At 38.8% G+C, this 12,535-nt stretch overlaps 1 protein-coding gene across 2 annotated transcripts in view; it reads left to right on the top strand.

The window, feature by feature from the left end:
* VPS35L (VPS35 endosomal protein sorting factor like) overlaps window positions 1-12,535 on the top strand; it is a 128,649-nt gene that overhangs the window by 75,553 nt on the left and 40,561 nt on the right. For both annotated transcript variants that reach the window (XM_082600412.1, XM_082600413.1), the window contains exons 21-26: window positions 3,457-3,542; window positions 5,026-5,106; window positions 7,051-7,114; window positions 9,561-9,659; window positions 11,181-11,258; window positions 12,086-12,200. In XM_082600412.1, the coding sequence (XP_082456538.1) occupies window positions 3,457-3,542; window positions 5,026-5,106; window positions 7,051-7,114; window positions 9,561-9,659; window positions 11,181-11,258; window positions 12,086-12,200 (523 nt within the window). The remainder of the gene's footprint in view (window positions 1-3,456; window positions 3,543-5,025; window positions 5,107-7,050; window positions 7,115-9,560; window positions 9,660-11,180; window positions 11,259-12,085; window positions 12,201-12,535) is intronic.

Raw genomic sequence — 12,535 nt, 5'->3', positions numbered from 1 at the left:
TATACAGTAGGTCCTTGTTGGTTATCTATTTTATATATAGTAGTGTGTATATTTTAATCCCAAACTCCTAATTTATCCCTCTCACCTACTCCCCTTTGGTAACCATAAGTTTCTATGTCTGTGAGTCTGTTTCTGTTTTGTAAATAAGTTCATTTGTATCCTTTTTTTAGATTCTACATACAAGCAATATCCTATGATATTTCTCTGTCTGGCTTACTTCACTTAGTATGATAATCTCTAGGTCCATCCATGTTGTTGCAAATGGCATTATTTCATTCTTTTTTATGGCTGAGTAATATTCCATTGTGTGTGTGTGTGTGTGTGTGTGTGTGTGTGTGTGTGTGTGTGTGTGTACACGTATATACATATGCACCACATCTTATTTATCCATTCATCTGTCAATGGGCACTTAGGTTGCTTCCACATCTTGGCTGTTGTAGATAGTGCTGCTATTGGGGTGCATGTATCTTTTCGAATTATGTTTTTCTCTGGATATATGCCCAGGAGTGGAATTGCTGGATCATATGGTAGCTCTGTTTTTAGTTTTTTAAGGAACCCCCATACTCTTCTCCATAGTGTCTGTACCAATTCACATTCCCACCAGCACTGTAGGAGGGTTCCTTTTTCTTCACACCCTCTCCAGCGTTTATTATTTGTAGACTTTTTGATTATGGCCATTCTTTTGGGTGTGAGGTGACACATCATTGTAGTTTTGATTTGCATTTCTCTAATAATTAACAATGTTGAGCATCTTTTCGTGTGCCTTTTGGCCATCTGTACATGTTCTTTGGAGAAATGTCATTTTAGATCTTCTGCTTATTTTTTGATTGGGTTGATTTTTTAATACTGAGCTGTATGAGCTGTTTTGTATATTTTGAAGATTAATCCCTTGTTAGTCACATCATTTGCAAATATTTTCTCCCATTCTGTAGGTTGTCTTTTTGTTTTGTTTATTGTTTCCTTTGCTATGCAAAAGCTTTTTAAGTTTAATTAGGTTCCATTTGTTTATTTTTATTTTTATTTCCATCACTCTAGGAGGCAGATCCAAAAAGATACTGTGGCAATTTATGTCAAAGAGTGTCTTGCCTACATTTTCCTCTAGAAGTGTTATAGTATCTGGTCTTACATTTAGGTCTTTAATCTGTTTTGAGTTTATTTTTGTGTATGGTGTTAGAGGATGTTCTAATTTCATTCTTTGCATGTAGCTGTCCAGTTTTTCCAGCACCACTTATTGAAGAGACTGTCTTTTTTCCATTGTATATCCTTGCCTCCTTTTTTGTAGATTAATTGAGCATATGTTTGTGGGTTTATCTCTGGGCTTTCTATCCTGTTCCATTGATCTGTATTTCGGTTTTTGTGCCAGTACCATACTGACTTGATTACTGTAGCTTTGTAGTATAGTCTGAAATCAGGGAGCCTGATTCCTCCAGGTCCGTTTTTCTTTCTCAAGATTGCTTTGGATATTTGGGTCTTTTGTATTTCCATGCAAATTTAAAATTTTTTTCTAGTTCTGTGAAAAATGCAGTTGGTAATTTGATAGGAATTGCATTGAATCTGTAGGTTTCCTTGGGTAATATAGTTGTTTTGACAACATTGATTCTTCCAATCCAAGAACATGGTATATATCTTTCCATTTGTTTGTGTCACTTTTTATTTCTTTCATCAGCATCTTAAAGTTTTTGGAGTACAGGTCTTTTGCCTGCTTAGGTAAGTTTATTCCTAGGCATTTTATTCTTTTTGATGCAATGGTAAATGGGATTGTTGCCTTAGTCTCTCTTTCTGACCTTTCATTGTTAGTGTATAGAAATGCAACAGATCCCTATGTATTAATTTTGTATCCTGCAACTTTACCGAATTTACTGATGAACAAGCTCTAGTAGTTTTCCAGTAATGTCTTTGGGGTTTTCTATGTATAGTATCATGTCATCTGCAAACAGTGAGTTTTACTTCTTCTTTTCCAATTTGGGTTCCTTTTGTTTCTTTTCCTTTTCTGATTGCTGTGGCTAGCACTTCAAAACTATGTTGAATAAAAATGGTGAGAGTGGACATCCTTGTCTTGTTCCTGATCTTAGAGGAAATGCTTTCAGCTTTTCACCATTGAGTATGATGTTAGCTGTGGGTTTGTCATATATGGCATTTATTATGTTGAGGTAGGTCCCCTCTATACCCACTTTCTGGAGAGTTTTTATCATAAATGGATGTTGAATTTTATCAAAAGCTTTTTCTGCATCTATCGAGATGATCATAGTGGTTTTCATTCTTCAATTTATTAATGTGGTGTATCACACTGATTGACTTGTGGATATTGAAAAATCCTTGCATCCTTGGGATAATGATCCCATTTGTTCATGGTGTATGATCTTTTTAATGTACTGTTGGATTCAGTTTGCTAGTATTCAGTATTTTGTTGAGGATTTTTGCATCTATGTTCATCAGTGATATTGGCCTGTAATTTTCTTTTTGATGGTATCTTTGTCTGATTTTGGTATCAGGGTGATGGTGGCCTCATAGAATGAGTCAATTTTTTGGAATAGTTTATTAACTCCTCTCTAAATGTTTGATAGAATTTGCCTGTGAAGCCATCTGGTCCTAGACTTTTGTTTGTTGGGAGTTTTTAAATCACAGATCAATTTTAGTACCTGTAATTGGTCTGTTTTATATTTTCTATTTCTTATTGGTTCACTCTTAGGAGATTGTACCTTTATAAGAATTTTTCCATTTCTTCTAGATTGTCTGTTTTGTTGGCATGTAGTTGCTTGTAGTAGTCTCTTACGATTCTTTGTATTTCTGTGGTATCAGTTGTAACTTCTTTTTCTTGTCTAATGTTACTGATTTGGGCCCTCTCCTATTTTTTCTTGATGAGTCTGGCTAAAGGTTTATCAATTTTGTTTATCTTTTCAAAGAACCAGCTTTTAGTTTTGTTGATTTTTTCTATTGACTTTACATGGATTGCCTCAGATCATTTTCAGAACACCACTGGGAAGGCACGAGTAGTAATGAGTCCCACTTTACAGATGAGGAAACTGATGCTGGAAGAGGTGGAGTAACTTGCTTAAGGTCACACAGCCACTGAATGAGGAGTCAGGTTGCAGAAGGTGCTCTGAACAACTCTGACTCTTCTTTCTCTGTTCCTCTACACAATCATTAAAAGATTGAAGCCTCCTTTGCCTTCTGCTACCAAGAAGAGCTTATGCTCATCTAAAGGTTGTCCAGATAATTCACCAAAATGTTAACTGGTCCCAGCCCTGGTCCTTGGGCATGTGCAATTTGTTTTAATAGTAATAGTTTTAAAATCCTCAGAGTTCTCTCCTTGCTTTCATGTGAATCCTGATCAGATCTGCCTAGAAAGATGAACAACTCTTCCTCTGTTTTGCCCTTCAAAGAAAAAATAACCCACAAATTCCTTCCAGTAACTTGTGTAAATTGCAGGTAGAGTGCTTTTATTATTTTTTTTAGGAAAAATTTCTGCCATTTCTGGACATGTTCCAAAAAGAGAGTGTGCGGGTGGAGGTTTGCAAATGCATCATGGAAGTTTTTATCAAGTAAGTGTAACATGATGTAATCAGAAGCTTCAATTCCTGCTGCCCTTGTGAAGCCTGTTGCTAAGAAATCAATTTATGCATTTTGAGGGCCTCTGATGTAGTGATATATTTATACCTAAAATAACATTGAGAGAAAAACCACATTAAAAGGATCAGTCATGATAAAAGTTTATAATTAGCTTAAGAAGACAAAATAATAAATGTTAACAGAGCCTGACCATCACCCATATCTCACTCCTGTGATTTGGGAAGGAGCAATCTATTGATGTACTATTTAGGAAGTGTCATTTTAAAAGATAAAGTCATTCTTCTCAAGATACCAGAGCTAGAAAGGTTTCTATCTTTAATGTGTAGATTTGTGATCAGTTTTCAACTTAGTTCCTTTCATTTTATTGATTAAATCTGTTTTCCCAAAACTGCCTACTGCTGATGGTACATGAAATACTTTCAGGTGGTATATGGAAGAGAGATTTTTATTTTTATTTTAAAACGTGTATTTATTTTAAAGTATGTTAGATAATATATAACTAGTTTAATCAGTGACTTCAAATGTATTATTCTTTAGGACAAGGTTATGTTAAAAGTTCAAGCCCCTTTAAATATTAAGTACGTACATGTGATTAAAAAAATATGTTAAGATGGAGCTCAAATAACCAGAGTTTGGAAAATTGAGTTAGAAGTTGCTGGAATGTATGTTTTAAGCTTTCCTTTTATTACCTTTCTAGAAGGTTAATTCCATATGCTTGAAACAAGTATACCTACTTTACTTACATAAAGATTTGTTGGGACTTCCCTGGTGGTCCAGTGGGTAAGATTCCACGCTTCCAATTTAGGGGACCCAGGTTCAATACCTAGTTGGGGAACTAGATCCTGCATGCTGCAACTAAAGATCCCGAATGCCGCAGTGAAGGTCCTGTGTGCCACAGCTAAGACCTGATGCAGCCTAGTAGATAGTTAGATAAATAAATATTAAAAAGAGAGAGAGAGAGATTCCATGCTTCCACTGTAGGGGGTGTAGGTTCCATCCCTGCTTGGGGAACTAAGGTCCCATGTGGCACGTGGTGCGCCAAAAAAAAAAAAAGATTTGTTATAAGAGCGTGTCCTTTTACGTTATTTGAGAAACCAAATTAATAATTTTGCCTGGCACTTAACATAGTTATGGACAGGTTGTTGGGACAGCTTTAGAAGTTCAAGAAACACGGTAAGAAAACAGATTTGCCCTTTGCCTGGCTTAGGAAATGTATCAGTTTTACCATGATTTTGTAGTTAGGAGAAGTTATGATATGTTAGAAGAGCAAACTTGTTACTTAAAGGAGAATTAAGAGAAAACTAGATCATTGCCCATTGCTGGTGATCTGGGCCATGTTAAATGCCAACCAGATAATTTACTGCTTCTCACATATGTATCGTAGATGAGAACTAAATCTGTGCTTTCTGTGGTCTCAGTGGACATGGCTTTTACTGTTATCTAAATGTCTTCTAGGCATCAGCAAGAGCCCACTAAGGACCCCGTCATTCTGAACGCCCTTTTGCACATTTGCAAGACCATGCATGACTCTGTGAAGTAAGCCATGTTTAAGGCTGAAACGAGCCTGGATTGGGTCTTAATGCCACATAATAGTACATTAGGGAATTACTGCTTTAAGCTGCCACTGTGAATAATATTATTTTATGGAGTCTATTAAGATACATGTTAACAAGGACATTCCAGTCCAGGGGAGAAGGGAGGCTGAGCTGAGGGTAACCTTCCTGAGAAAATGAGATGGCAGATGTTTTTACAAAGGGATTTCTGTTGGGAGGAAAAGGCTGGTTTCATCCAAGTGAACTCATACTCCATGTCTCCTGGAGATTTCTGAGAGCAGCAGATAGTATAATAATGAGTTCACTCATCCAGTAACGTAGCCTTTAAGTTTTTTCTCAATATTAGCCAATTATTTAAAATTCAAATAAAATTGCTTATATTCCTTACATGAAGGACTTTAGTTTGTTGAGTATGCTTGAGGGTCAGACCTACCCATGGGCCTTACCTTTGGGTCAAAAGCCAAATTATCTCCTTTGCTTTCTAGTTTTATTTGTCTTATCTTTTTTTCTTTTTTATTACATGTTTCCATTTGACTGTGCTTGAGGCAATTCCTGCTTATTTGTGGCAGAAATTTTGGTCCCCAAAGAATTTTTAAACACAGCAGCTTGATTCACAGGAAAATGTTACAAGAAATGAGAAAATTGTTTTGGAACTTAACCATCAACAAAGATGAATTGTATTTCTTTTCCCCTGAATTTTAGAATCTTTATTTCATGACTTTGTGCTTTCAACTTCACAAGTAGTTTTCAAAATCAAAATATCCAGACTTTTTATAATAAATGGAACTGATAGACTTTAGTTGCACAAAAATAGAAATAAAGGCACAAAAAACATTTAGAAAGGTACTTGTATTAGTAGGACATTGGTTTTTGGCCTAAGCAAAATAGAAGATGTATTTCTCTTATGAGAAGTGTGAAGCCAAAAGGTGGGGGTGGGGTAGCTCTGCTTCAGAACATCATCCAGGAGCCCAGGTTTCTTGTCTTACTGCTCTGCTATCCCTCCGGGGTGTTGTCCTTGCTTCCTGGTGGAGGTGACTTACCTCAACCGTGTCCATGTTGCAACCTGCAGGCATTGGAGGACAGCACCCTCCTTTTAGGGACACAACTTGGGAGGCTCGTACATCACTCGCATTCACATCCCATTGGCCAGAACTGTCATGTGACTACTCCTAGCTACAAAGGAGTTTGGGAAATGTAGTCTCAAAGAATGAAGGGGACACTGCATATTGGAGGACAGTATGCAGGCTTTGCCAATACAGACTTGTTTTCCCTTAGAACAAACCAATAAACAGGAGCCTTGGTCTTTGGCTCTTAAAATTTTTTAAAATAAATTTGGAGAACTATTTATAAACCTTTACATGTATTATCAAAACTATAAGGACTTGACATTTTTTCATTTATATTCATACTAAATTTGCTATTAAACAGAAGCACCTGAGATCTGTGATTTACTTTAAGCTGTATCTCCAAAATAAGGTAGATTGATGGATGGAGAGAGTAATGGAGAGTTATATGATAAAGCAAATACTGTAAAATGATAATAGTAGGGTGTATTGGTGTTCACTGTATAATTTCAACTTTGCTACATGTTTAAACTTTTTATAGTAAAATGTTGAATGAAATTTCTCTGAAATACAAAATTTGAAGTTGGACCTTGCTATCCAAATTCCAAAGAAGAGAGTTACCTTCTCTTTTGCTGTTAATAAATATATCTTGAGAATAGCATCTTTGAGAGAAATTAGAAATTAGAAAATGTTAATTTAGATTACATATTTTCATCAAAAGAAACACATACATGGAAGTTTTTTAAGTCTAGAAAATGCAAAATGTTCTTACCTGTTAAGTTGCTTACTTCTAATACTTTTTTTCTCTTTGGAAACCTTCATTTATCACCTCAATGTTAATTATGTACAATTATTGATTTTAGTGCACTCACTCTTGAGGATGAGAAAAGAATGCTGGCATATTTGATTAATGGATTTATGAAAATGGTAAGTATTGGGGAAGAAGTTTCAGTGCACTTGGAAATGTGATGTAATTGTTTATCCTTCCTCTGGTGAAAGCAGTTAACATTATGTTCCCTGGTGCTTTTCATTTTTATTGCGATAAGATGAAATTAGAAAACAACTTATATTAGCCAGCACTCCCCTGGGGGCAAGGAGAGCCAAGACAAACTGGCTTAAGGAAAAAATAAAAAGGGGAGGGTGGGCGGGGACTTGCTGGCTGATGTGACATAAAGTCCAGGAAGAGACCTCTCAGAAGGAGCAGCTGGACCTGGGGTCTCTGTGGTGTAGTCAGGACCCGCCATGTGTGTGTCTTTGGCTCGTGGCTCTTCTCTCTTGGCGTCCTTCCCAGGCAGGCTCACTCTCCATAAGAATTCCGGGTTTCCATTCCTTCCAGCTCTGCAGCCCAGCCGGAAGGGCTCCAGCAGAAGTCCTGGGGCTGAGTCTCTTTGGATTAATTTGGATCACCAGCTCATCTCTGAGCAAATTGCTGCTGTGAGAAAGAATGAACACACAGATCGGCCAGGCTAGGGGGACAGGCATACCTGGGCAACTGAATCACGTGGACCAGGAGTGGGAGAAGGGGCTTCCTTTTTTTTTCTTTTTAATAAAGCCAGTTTACATTTTTTCTTTTCTGTTTTTTATTATTATTCTTTGGCCGTGCTGTGCGGCTTGTGGGATCTCAGTTCCCTGACCAGGGATGGAACCTGGGCCATGGCAGGGAAAGCCCAGAATCCTCAGCCCCAGGCCACCAGGGAACTCCCTGGAGAAGGGGCTTCCTGCAGCACTTGATGTGCTCTCATCAGATGCTGGTGAAAACAATTTGGGGGTCAGGTCGGGGGGAGAAATGCCAAGTGTTCACTCTCCATTCGTCCTAGTTACCCAGTGCTGTATGACAACTCACCCCAAACTTAGTGGCTTAAAATAACAGTGTTTTATTCATTCTTAGAATTCTGTGGGTTGGCTGGATAACCAGGCAGCTCTGTATGATGTCAGAGGTGTGGCAGAACTGGGGCTGGAGGATCCGGGACAGCCTTGAGCACGTGTCTGGGGTCTTGGTGGTGGCTGTTGGCTGGGGTGGCTTATTTCTCGGCCATGTGACCTCTTTCTCTCCATCATTCTCTCATCATTCACTCATCTCAGTGAGCTCTTGTGTGGTGAGGGCGAAATCAGAAGCTGCAGGGCCTTTGGAGGTTCAGAAATCACACAGTGATCTGTGCTGCTTCCTGCTTTATTCTGTTGGTCAAAGCAAGTCCCAGGGCCAGCCCTCTGGAAGTGGAGGAAAGCAGACTCCACCTTCGGATGGGAAGAGGCTACAAGGACACTGCGAAGGGACAAGCAGAGCAGGAGGCATTGTCGCAGGCTTCTTTGGGAATAACCCACCAGTCCGTCCCTGCCAGAACAACCTTTGCCTTAATTCTCAGGGCACAAATCTAAAATACCCACTGCTGCCAGTATCTGCTGTTGGAATAGAAAAGTCAAGACAAAAGCTGACTGAGATGAAAGTAACTAGATCACTTTGAAAATCACCTTGAAAATGTGTCTCATTCAACAACAGGGGTCAATTTAACTATGGGTAAAATACCGATTTTGATGAAAATTCAGGATTAGCCTTTTTATGTATTGAATACCTATGACTGTTACGAGGTGCCTCTCTTGTTCCCTTGAGTTATATGCTGATCACGTGGTATTTATCCTTTTATGGGTCTATCTGAAAGCCACCAAGTTATAATGGAAAAGAATATGAGGAAATAAGATGTGAAACCTGATAGCTCTAATGGAAAGTGTGACATTAAACCTCCTCCAGACAAAAATGATTGCTGTAGCAGTAAAGTTTGTCCTACCAACCAGCTGTTCATAAATTTGAAGAAATAGGAGTAGAGGGGATTTTTAATGGTGGAAAAACATCCATCTATGGCTCTAGCAGCCTCCAGGGAGCTGCCGAGGTTGGAATCCCCTTCAGGAAGCAGAAAGTTTTGGCCCTTATGAGGGAACCCCTCTGACAAATGGCTCCCAATCACCAAATCTGTGTTCTGTGAAAAGGCCACAGCTGATGAACAAAATTCCATCATTTCCTTTCCAGTGGTTTCCTTCTAGCCTGGGAAATCCTCTTTACATTTTGAGATTCTGTTTTATACCCTTTGGTCTTTTTATGTTCTACAACAATGCCAGTGTCATGAAGATGAGGTGGTAATAGTAACGTTTCCGTTCTCTGCTGGGTGAAGTAATGTGAAGTCTAGTTAGAGTATATTCCAGTGCACGGATGTGTGTGTTTGCTTACATACGACTGAGATAGCCACCATTTATAGCTGTGGGATTTTTGGTGACTTGTCATCACAGCACCTCCCCTGCCCCCACAAGCTCAGGCAAAAGCTTTCCAATTGTGTGCTCACAATGGAGGTAACATCGTCAGCATCTTTCTCTTTGATTCTAGGTGTCCTTTGGCCGTGATTTTGAACAACAGCTGAGTTTTTACGTTGAGGCCAGGTCGATGTTTTGCAATCTGGAACCTGTTCTTGTGCAATTGATTCATGTAAGGATTTTCATTCATTCATGTATTCTCTCAATACATATTTATTGATCATCAAGCCACGCACCAATTTTAATCTGGGATTCTTCTGGCTCCATATTGCTTCGTTCCCAAGGCATGAAAGGTGTTTTCTCAAAGGTTAATAAAATCTGCAACTTTGCTTAAGCCTTTGAGTGGTTTTATTGGCCTCTTTCTCTCTGAAATTTTCATATTCTCATTCCTGCATGCCAACAGCAAAGAGTTAAGTGAGTTGCATTGATTAGTTAGTTATAGAAATACTAACCTCATTAGAATTCCTTGTCGCCTAAGCAGAGTCCCAGCTTTCTTGGATCATGGTGCCTTTCAGTAACTTTTCATGGTGCCCTTAGGCCAAAAGGAAGAAATAACAGTTCTGTTTATTAAGAAATTAGGTTCAAACAACTTAAGAATTTGTGCCCTAACAACTTGACAGCCCTCTGAACCAACAATATACATAAATTGAAAGAAAAATAACGTATTTTCATTCCATTCTTAAATCATCATAATTACTTATTAATAAAGTATATGCATCTATTGAACACTGCACAACTTCTTAAACCTTGGAATCAGATGGGACACCACTACTTTATCTCCCGTTCCAGATAGATTTTTTCCCCACATTAATTTTTGCGCAGTGCTTTTTATCACAGCATCTGCTAAAAACCCAGTTTTGCAAAGATATGAAATGACCGCAAGGAATGTACCATGGTCTGTGAGCTCCCTCACACAGCTCCCTGCATAGTGTTCAACCATTGAGCCTTGCTGTGGTTGTCCAAAAAATGTGGTGCCCCTGTGATTTTGCTGCAACACCCTGGGGTGTCATGGTATACAGTTTGGGAACCATAGGTCCGAACTTTTTATATATGTGTAAAGATTCCCTAAGGTCCTTGAATTGCTTCATGTAAATTCAAGGAAAACAACCTTTTTATGTATTTGTCTGCTGGTTATCAGATTTTGTAGCATTACTAAACTTCAGACCTAAATATAAGGATTTATAAGGATTAAATATAAGACTTATAAGGATTAAATGAGCTAGGAACGTATAGCTCCTAGAACAGCAGCTGATTTTCTATAAGTGATGATGTGGCTGCTATTGTACTGTTCTTATGGTTATTGTTAGCGTTGCAGAGCTACTTTGTATGGTCTGCGTCCGGTTTTGGAGGTTTCTGTTAAGATCTCTAAGGTCTTAAGCTTAGTGTGTGGGATTTCTGGAAATGGAATAAGTGAACCCTAGCTATTCATTAAACCAGAAAATGGTCATTTATTACGCCGGTTGATAGGCATGACTTACCTCAGCGAGTGTCCCTTGGAGATGTTTGCTGAAGCCGAGATTGAATCTGGCCTGATGACCCCTTTGCCATTTCAGGGTTTGGTGCTAACTAGTTTTGGTTCCAGTTAGCTTGTTCTCATTGACTTGCATGCAGTTAATGTCCAAATCTCTCTGGAAGATGTTAATCTGAATCAGCCATCATTTCATTCCCATTTCTATTTTACTGATTAATCTAGAGTGTGAACCGGTTGGCAATGGAAACAAGAAAAGTAATGAAAGGAAATCATTCCAGAAAGACGGCTGCATTTGTCCGGGTATGTTCTAAAGATAAGACTCACAGACTTTGAACTCCAGTGGGCTGTTTCTTTTGCAAGTTTCTGAATTGCTATTCCCAGAAAAAGATTAAGGGTGGTTTAGTATTGATTTCCTGGATTTTTCCTTGCATATCTCTGACTGACCACTTTTCTTAATGTTTTCAAAAGAAATGATCAAAGGAGTCTGAATTTTGATACATGTTATGGGGAGGGGGTTGAGAAATGGATTTGCAATTTTGTGTGCCAGCTGAACTATCTCTGGCTTGTGCCTGTAACTGGAAGGCCTAGTACCTTTTTCCCCTCTTGATAAATTCCCAACTTTGAAAGAAATTTGCTTCTTGAGTATGCTGCTCAAAATAATATCAAAGCGATCCATATCCATGCTTTAAAAATAAAATCATACTAAAAAGATTACAGTGAAAAATAAGCATCCCGACCCTGCCCTTTCTCACCATATACCTCTCTCCTCAGCGTCAACTACCTCAAACTCTTTAGCGACTTCTTCTTCAAATTACCTATGTATTTTTTAACTAATTGGTTTTAACAGCCGCTTCTTTAACTTATAAATATTAGGTGTTATCTGTTTACTTCCTGCAACGATGGATGAGGATTTATTTTTCATACACCATTACTCTCCTTGGTTGCCCCTCCCCCTCCTCCCAAAGAGGCAAATACAGCAGAAGCAAGGGGCAGAAATTGGGGTTCCTAATGGGGAGATTAATTATTTTAGCGTTTTTACTTAAAAATATATGGTGGATGAAAACAAGAGTATTAATCCATTGTGATGGCATTGCCATGTAACCTGCTGTTTCTCCCCTTTCTTCTAGGCCTGCGTTGCCTACTGCTTCATTACCATTCCCTCCCTGGTGGGAATCTTCACCCGCCTCAATCTCTACCTGCATTCTGGTCAGGTGGCCTTGGCCAACCAGTGCCTCTCCCAAGGTGAGCCCATCACTCACTCTCTCCTCTCCTCTGCTCTCAGACACTTCCTGGCTCCTTAGGAAAGCAGACTCAGCAGTGTGTGGATATGTGTGTGTGAGTGTGTAGAGAGAATCCTTTAAGGAGGAAAGAAAGAAAGAAGTGATCAACAAGTGATGAGTTTTAAGTCTGTTTCTTTAGTAGGAAGCACCTCGGACACACACACATTTATAGTCAGACAGATTACAGAGCATGGGTAATTTCCTGTAAGGACCTTCCTAAATCTGTCTCAGGCAGGCCAGGTCAGGTGGCTCAGACATCCCTAGAGAGTTTTAGAAGTTAGGACTGCTTATTCACAG

This window comes from Mesoplodon mirus, assembly GCF_964341445.2.
Source record: "Mesoplodon mirus genome assembly, chromosome: 15".
In the NCBI taxonomy this organism is placed as follows: Eukaryota; Metazoa; Chordata; class Mammalia; order Artiodactyla; family Ziphiidae; genus Mesoplodon; species Mesoplodon mirus.
This window is presented reverse-complemented; position numbering and strand designations above follow the sequence as displayed.